General features: G+C 38.2%; 1 protein-coding gene across 1 annotated transcript; it reads left to right on the forward strand.

Moving 5' to 3' along the window:
* Positions 1–7,467: 7,467 nt before the first annotated feature.
* LOC110332292 (olfactory receptor 2AG1-like) lies at positions 7,468–8,415 on the forward strand. The gene has a single exon (XM_021213434.1). It carries the CDS (start codon positions 7,468–7,470, stop codon positions 8,413–8,415), a length of 948 nt encoding a protein of 315 aa, XP_021069093.1.
* Positions 8,416–8,976: the final 561 nt, after the last annotated feature.

Here is an 8,976-nt window from a genome sequence, read left to right on the forward strand (position 1 = left end):
CAAAATTCCTACAAATCCATGGAAGCTGAACAACTATCTACTCAATAATCTCTCTGGGTCAGGGAAGAAAAAAAATGAAAGAAATTAAAGACTTTCTAGAATTCAATGAAAATGAAGGCATTTGGGGACACAACAGAAGCAGTGCTAAGGAAGAAGTTTGTAGCACTGAGTGCCTCCACAAAGGAATTAGAAAGTTATCATAGCAACAATTTTAAAGTGCACCTGAAATCTCTAGAAAAAAAAAAAAACAAGCAAGCACATTGAACAGGAATAAAAGGCAGGAAATCAAAATCAGAGATGAAATCAATCAGTTAGAAACAAACAAACAAACAATAAAAAGAATCAACAAAACCAAGAGGTGATTCTTTGAGAAAATCAACAAGACAGACAAACCCTTAGCCAAATTAACTGAAGGACAGAGAGACAGTATGTAAATAAAATCAGAAATAAAAAGAATCAACAAAACCAAGAAGTGATTCTTTGAGAAAATCAACAAGATAGACAAACCCTTAGTCAAGTGAACTGAAGGACAGAGAGACAGTATGTAAATAAAATCAGAAATGAAAAGGAAGAGATAACAAGAGGCACTGATAAAATTCAAAGAATCTTAAGGTCGTATTTCCAAAGACTTTATTCCACAAAATTGGAAAATCTTAATGAAATGGATAATTTCCTAGACATATACCTCTTATGAAGTTTAAATCAAGATCAATGTAAACTATTTTAACAGCCCTATAATCCCAAGGAAATAGAAACAGTCATCAAAAATTTCCCAACCAAAAAAGTCAAGAAGGTAGACTCCAAAGAACCAAATAACCCTGTTAAAAATGTGGTACAGAGCTAAACAAAGACTTCTCAACTGAGGAATACCGAATGTCTGAGAAGCACCTAAAGAAATGTTCAANATCCTTAGTAATCTGGGAAATGCAAATCAAAACAACCCTGAGATTCCACCTCACACCAGTCAGAAGGGCTAAGATCAAAAACTCAGGTGACAGCAAATGCTGGCAAGTATTTGGAGAAAGAGGAACACTCTTCCATTGCTGGTGTGATTGCAAGCTGGTACAACCACTTATGAAATCAGTTTAGTGGTGCCTCAGAAAATTGGACATAGTACTACCTGAACACCCACTAATACCACTACTGGCATATACCAAGAAGATGCTCCAACATGTAATAAGGACACATGCTCCACTCTGCTCATAGCAGCCTTATTTATACTATCAAGGAGCTTGAAAGAACCTAGATGTCCCTGAACAGAGGAATGGATATAGAAAATGTGGTACATTTACACAATGTAGTACTACCCAGGTATTAAAAACAATGAATTTATGAAATTTTTAGGCAAATGGATGGAACTAGAGAATATCATCCTGAGTGAGGTAACCCAATCCCAAAAGAACACACATGGTATGCACTAACTAATAAGTGCGTATTACCCAAAAGCTCCAAATAACCAAGGACAATTCACAAACCATATGAATAAACTCATAAAGAAGGAATACCAAAGTGTAGATACTTCAATCCTTCTTAGAAGGGAAAACAAAATACCCATGGAAGGTGTTACAGAGACAAAGTGTGGAGCAGAGACTGAAGGAAGGACCATCCAGAGATTGCCCCACCTGGAGATCCATCCCATATTCAATCACCAAACCCAGACACTTTTGTGGATGTCAGCAAGTGCTTACTGATGGAAGCCTGTCATAACTGTCTCCTGAGAGGCTCCACCAGTGCCTGACAAATACAGAGGTGGATCCTCGCAGCCTACCATTGGACTGAGCACAGGATCTCCAATGAAGGAGCAAGAGAAAGGATCCAAGGAGCTGAAGGGGTTTGCAGCACCATAGGAGGAACAACAATATGAACTAACCAGTACGCCCAGAACTCCCAGGGACTAAACCACCAACCAAATAGTACACATGGTGGGACTCATGGCTCTAACTGCATATGTAGCAGAGGATGGCCTAGTCAGTCATCAAGGGGAGGAGAGGCCCTTGGTCCTGTGAAGGCTCTATGCCTCAGTGTAGGGGAATGCAAGGGCCAGGAAGCAGGTGTGTTGGTGTGCAGGGGGAGGGGGGAGGGGATGGGGGTACTTGGAGGGGATACCAGGTAAAGACAACATTTGAATTGTAAACACAGAAAATATCTAATTAAAAAAAAGAAGAAAAAAAGAAAGTACACTTACTTCTTCAAAAACAAAATGTTACACAGTTAAACAAACAATTCTCAATAGATGAATTTTGAATGTCTGAGAAGCACTTAAAAAAATGTTCAAAGTCCTTAGTCATCAGGGAAATGCAAATCAAAACTACTTATAGTTTCTATCTTACATCAATCTGAATGGATAAGATAAAAATCTCAAGTGATATCACATGCTGGTGAGGATATGGAGTAAAAGAAATAGTCCTCCATTGCTGGTGTGAGTGCAAGTTTGTACAACCACTTTTGGAATCAATTTAGCAGATTCTCAGAGAACTGGGAATAGTTCTACCTCAAAACCCCAGTATACCCCTCCTGGGCATATACCCAAAAGATGCTCTACCATCCCACAGGAACACTTGCTCAACTATGTTCATGGCAGCTTTATTGGCAATAGCCAGAAACTTGAAACAACTCAGATGTTTCTCCACTAAAGAATGGATAAAGAAAATGTGGTACATCTACACTGAAGTGGAAGTTTCAGGTGGTATCTTGTAATACAAGTTCATGCAATGTTTTACTATGACAGAATCAGGTGGTGTTTTCCTAAGGCATGACCCAGGAGAGGACGTATAATGTTTGGAGAGAGTATAAATTGGACTCAATGGACAGGGAAGTTATGCTTTTATAGATAGCATTGCAATGCTTCATTGGTCTCGGTCTTTGTCTTTGCTGGTCTTTGCTTTTTTGAGAGAGGCACAGCAGAGAACTTCTTCTGGATATCCAGCTGGTCCTTGTCTCTCCTGCTGACTCCTGACAATTTGGCATAGGCCTGACAGTTTCTGCTGGATTGTACTATTGCTGCTGATTCGTGTTTGTTATTCTGACACTGAATTGGACTGCTGGTATCCTGACAAATAGAAATTAGAATCACCCTCCAAACTATTTCTAAACAGGTCAACATCCCCTTGACTCATTTACCATCTTTTCTTCCCCACTTATGGAAGGGGAATTGAAGCATTTGAGAACCCTTATTAAAAGTGGGTTTTAGAATTTACAAAGCCTACATTACATAATGGAATACTATCCAGCTATTGAAAACAAAGACATCATAAATTTTGCAGGCAAATAGATGGAACTTGAGAATATCATTCAGAGTGAGGTAACCCAGACCCAAAAGGACATACATGGTATGTACTCACTTATAAGTAACTATTAGCCATAAAATAGAAGACACACATGCTATACTGCAAAGACCCAAAGACACTAAACAAGAAGGAAGGTCCAAGCTAGAATGCTGGAATGACACTGGCCCAACTTGAAACCCATCCCCATAGGCAAGCACCAATTACTGACACTATTAATGATACTCCGTTATGCTTGCAGACAGGACACTAGCATAGCTGTCCTCTGAAAGCCTCCATGGAGCAGCTGTCTCAAACAGATGTATAGACCAACAGTCAAACTGTGGATGGAACTTGAAAAGTCTTTTGGAAGAATTGGGGGAAGGATTACAGGCCCCAAAGGAAATGAAACTCTACAGGAAGACCAGGTTACCTAACCTGGACCTTGGGGCTCTAAGAGACTGACTCACCAACAAAAAAACAATACATTGACTAGACCTAGTGCCACAAACACACATTTGTAGCAGATGTACAGCTTAGTCTTCATATGGATCCTGAACAACTAGAGTGTGGTCTATGTCAAAATCCATTGCCTGTCTGTAGGATATGTTCTTCTAACTGGGCTGCTTTTTCTGGCCTCAGTGGAAGAAGTGCCTAGTCCCGCAGAGACTTGATGTGTTAGGGTAGGTAGATACTTAGAGAGTTCTCTATACTCACAGAGGAGAAGGGGAGAGGTGATTTGGGGAAGGATTGTGGGTGACTGGGAAGAGGGGCAATGAGTAAGATGTAAAGAGAATAAATGAACCCCATCTCTGGTGTTATCATTTTTTATAAATTTTATATATTTGAAATAGAAATTTTTTTGAATTTTTAGAATTAATTCTGCCCACTTAGTTACTGAATATGATTCTGAGTTCACCATTACTCCCTGTATATTATATCATCTAGTAATTGCTTTTCTTCATCTGAAAGTATTTTTAGGAGTCATTGGAGGTCAGCTCTTCATCTTCAGTTTGGTTCATTAATTGATGACAGTTCTTCTGTGCACAGATGATCTAGGTATAGAATTTTACTTCCTAAACACTTTGACACATACCCCTTTCTTCTTTAATCACTGCTATAGATAGACTATTATTATCTAAATATATTTACATTATGGATAACTTATGTAAACAGAAGAAAATGAACTATCTTAGTAAATATTAAACTTCTACAACCTAAATTTGTGTGGATTTCATTTAATTTCCTACTTAATATTTGAAAAGCTGATATGTCTTTCTTCAACCATCACTGATGGTAGACAGCTGTAGAAATACGATATTCACACAGAAAAGTTGTACTGGATCAACAGAGACAAGGAAAGGCAGATAGCATATCTATATACTTCACATATAACAGCCATATAGATTTAGAAATAGTCTAGTTATTGAGGAACAGAAACAAAGAAAGCAACTCTGCACAAAGGTTGGGGTACTCGTTCTCTTCCTTGGGTCAGAATCTGGCCACATTAGAAAAATCTTTGCAGGACTCTTTAGTTAAAAATTCAAAAAAAAAAAAACTGGGGTCACTAAATAACAGAAGTAGATTTTGGACACATTAGCAGTGTCAGATGTGGCTTCTTTCTCATGGAATGGACCTTTAATCCAATGTTTATAAAGACAATTGGTTTCTCCCATAACATTTTTACCACCACACATGTATGTCACAGTTTTTACAGCTGGTGATGTGGTGTCATCAGTGATTACTTTCCCCCACCAATGCACAGTACTTCCCAGCAACATGGACTCTAGTCAGCAGGGGTGAAGATTCTAGCTGGGAATCAGATTTTTCCATGTTCGATGCTTTTGTATTTTCTGTCTTACTGTTTGTTTGTTTTGATTTTGATTTTTTTTTGGTTTGTTATTGTTTTTTTTTTTTTTTTTTTTTTTTTTTTTTTTTTTTTTTTTTTTTTTTTTTTTTTTTTTTTTTTTTTTTTGCAGAAGTGATTTGGAGAGAGCAAGAAAATGAATCATGAAATTTGGTGGGTAGTGAGGAAGAAAGGAATTGGAAAGAGTTGTGGGAAGAGAATGAAAAATGTCAAAACTAAAAAAAAATGAATTTTTTAAAAATTTAAAATGGATTTCAAAGATTTCTGGGAAAACTAGGTAGTAAATTCCTATAATCTCAGCACTTTTGAGCCTCAGGGAGTTGGATCTTAAATTTCAGAGATGAATAAACCTATAGTCTTAAACCTCATTAAGTGACAGAAGACATCAGGAAAAGTAAGCCAAGAAAAACCCAAGAGGATTCCCTAATTTGTTATTTCTTAGACCTGCATTTCTAAGCTGGAAATAAGTCCTTCTGAAGCTATATGCAAAGAAAAGGAGAGAAGTCATGAGCTCAGAAGACAGAGTAGCCTGCTCCTAGAGAAGGTCCTGGCTTCCTATTGATTCCACGAACATTCAAGTGAGTAGCACAGGGCTTGGACAGCTGGTCTAATTTGTATTTATTCCATGCATCTTTTATCTCTCCCTCTATTTGGAAGCAGTGGTAAAGAAAACTGAGTATTCAGACCCAAGAGCTGCCTGGAAAATGACAAAAAGCTAGTAGGGCCCCCTTTAAATCAAAAGCAAAGGGGAAACAGTTTTTACTACTTCCTTTCATATCTGGTAATCAGAAAACCAACATCTTACTTTATAGGAAAATCCTGAAAATACATAAATTGCCTGGCTGCAATCACTTCCCCCTCAGAGCACACTGGCAGATGAGAGGAAGGAATACAACAATCCTGACAGCTGATATTACTTAGACCCCTGACACACTGAAGCAACTTAAAAAATTAACTGCTGTCATGATAAACTACATATTACCTCAACTGTAATGAGGTATCTTCAGTCTTGAAACAGGCCAAAGTAAGCTGAGATGGTCAGATAGCTAGGTGTTTTAGAACCTGAGGTAAGGATATATCTATCTTTTAATGGATGCATTGAGCCAATACATGAAATAGAGTTAGATGCAAATGCTAATATCAGAAGCTATGGAATCAGATTTCTTGGTCTCCTTTTCCCATTTTCTCTATTTTTTTTTAATATTAGCAAGGATAAAAGGCTTTGAGAGTCATAGGACGGGAGATGGTGAGTCTAGTAAATCATGGACATGTATGAAATTGTTGAAAGAAGAAAATTTACTTAAAAGTGTCATTTAATCCTAAAACATGGAAGACTGAATCACCTGGAATTGATGGAGATTCTATGTTATAATCTAGACCTGGGTGCTTTCTTTCTTATAGAAATATTAATATAGGTGTTTAGACTTTGTAAATGTTGCTGATTTTGGTTAATGATGAAACCTCCCGAAAAGCCATCCAATGCAAAGGGATATTTGTTTAAAAATATTTTCAAACCATTTAACTTTTAAGTTACTAATGGCCCACAGGGAGGGAAATGAATGAATGCTAAAGGGCATAAGTCGTGCTGGATGATTTGTACAGGCCTAGTTATAAATAGATGATCATTTCTCTAGCCCCATATACATAACTAAAAACATAGATCCTTAAAAATTAAAATGTGAAAAAATTCATAGCAGTAATTCTTGAAATCATTTTAGAGTTTCATATTCAAAGAATTATATTCAGCAACTAACTAAAATATTAAAACCATTTTCTAAATATTATACTACAATGACATATGTTAGGATATTTCTTTGTTCTTAAGAAAGACCTTAAACTTTCTTGAAAGATATTGTAGGTTTAGTATCCTGGGTAGGAATTTGTGAGGTGACTTTTTTTTTCTTTTGAGACAGGGTTTCTCTGTGTAGCCCTGGCTGTCCTGGAACTCACTCTGTAGAACAGGCTGGTCTCAAACTCAGAAATCCACCTGCCTCTGCCTCCCAAGTGCTGGGATAAAAGGCCTATGCCACCACTGCCTGGCTGTGGGGTGACTTCTCAATGTTTATATTACCTATTCTGCACTTAAATGGATCTTTGTGATGATGCAAGTAAGAAAGAGACAAAGGTGAAGGCAGGGAGACAAACAGAGGGGCAGACAGGCAGACAGAGAGTGAGGGGGGCTGTAAATCAAGAAGTAAAACTTTTTGGAAAAATCCCATGTTGTTAGAGTCATCCAGTATAGCACAGTGTTTTTGAGTATGTCAACTGGCAAACTGAGTTCATATTAACAAAATTTCACTGACCGTTTGTTTTCTAGGCAAATAAAGATCACACAGAATGGAAGTCTGCAACTCCACCTTGAGAAGTGACTTTATCTTGGTGGGTATTTTGGATGACAGTGGTTTTCCAGAGCTGCTCTGTGCCACTATCACAGCCCTGTACTTTTTAGCCATGACAAGCAATGGAGTGCTGCTGCTGGTCATCACCATGGATGCCCGACTCCACGTGCCCATGTACCTTCTGCTCTGGCAGCTCTCTCTCATGGACCTACTCCTCACATCAGTCATCACTCCAAAGGCCATACTAGATTTTCTTCTCAAAGATAACACTATCTCATTTGGTGGATGTGCCCTTCAGATGTTCCTGGCATTGACACTTGGTACTGCAGAGGACCTCGTTCTGTCCTTTATGGCCTATGACAGGTATGTGGCCATTTGTCATCCTCTGAACTACACAATCCTAATGAGTCAGAAAGTCTGCTGTCTCATGATAGCCACCTCATGGATTCTTGCATCTCTCAGTGCTCTAGGATATAGCACGTATACCATGCAGTATCCTTTCTGCAAGTCCAGGCAGATCAGACACCTCTTCTGTGAGATTCCACCCTTGCTGAAGCTGGCCTGTGCAGACACCTCCACATATGAACTCATGGTTTATTTGATGGGTGTGACCTTGCTCTTTCCAGCTCTTGTTGCCATCCTGGCCTCCTACTCACTAATTCTATTCACTGTGCTGCACATGCCCTCTAATGAGGGCAGGAAGAAAGCCCTTGTCACCTGCTCTTCCCATCTGACTGTGGTTGGGATGTGGTATGGGGGTGCTATTGTCATGTATGTGCTACCCAGTTCCTTCCACAGCCCCAAACAAGACAATATCAGCTCTGTTTTTTATACAATTTTCACTCCAGCTTTGAATCCCCTCATCTACAGCCTAAGGAATAAGGAGGTCACTGGGGCTTTGAGTAGAGTCCTTGGGAAAAGGCTGTCAGTACAGTCTACATTCTAAAAAGTTCTAATAGCTATCTTTCAAACTTTGGCCCTCCAAAAAATAAAAAGATTTCTACTATGAATGAAATGCTACTATCAAAACCAAGAGTAAAATTGTGGTCTTTTGACAGATAACTATGAAATACGACAAACTTTCAAAGTACTCTTTGGATATTATGAGATATTTTATAAAATCAAGTCCACCCTCTTTAAAATTATTTTCTATGGCTTTAAAAGTTATACATCATTTTCAAATGTAAGTGCTTGTGTTAGACTTTCAAATTTCCCTTACCTTACCACCTGATCATGACCCCTAGATTTTAAGTCATCATTGGACCAGAAAACATAGTTTCAATTAGATAGCTTTCATATGAATTGGAAAAGATAAGATTTGCTTAAATGTTAAACTCGCTACTCTTGGCCAAAAATGTAATATTACAGTAACTATTTTGCTTAAGATTACATTGTGTTCATTCTTTCTCTCTTCCCAAGCATCTGCATTCTTAGATAGTTGTTAATTTAACAAAAGACCTTGAATTCTCCTCTCCTCTCCTCTCCTCTCCTCTCCTCTCCTCTCCTC

The sequence above is a fragment of the Mus pahari genome, chromosome 1, assembly GCF_900095145.1.
Source record: "Mus pahari chromosome 1, PAHARI_EIJ_v1.1, whole genome shotgun sequence".
In the NCBI taxonomy this organism is placed as follows: domain Eukaryota; kingdom Metazoa; phylum Chordata; class Mammalia; order Rodentia; family Muridae; genus Mus; species Mus pahari.

Coding starts and splice junctions, on each gene's coding strand:
- LOC110332292 (XM_021213434.1), top strand. CDS start 7,468: ATGGAAGTCTGCAACTCCACCTTGAGAAGTGACTTTATCTTGGTGGGT.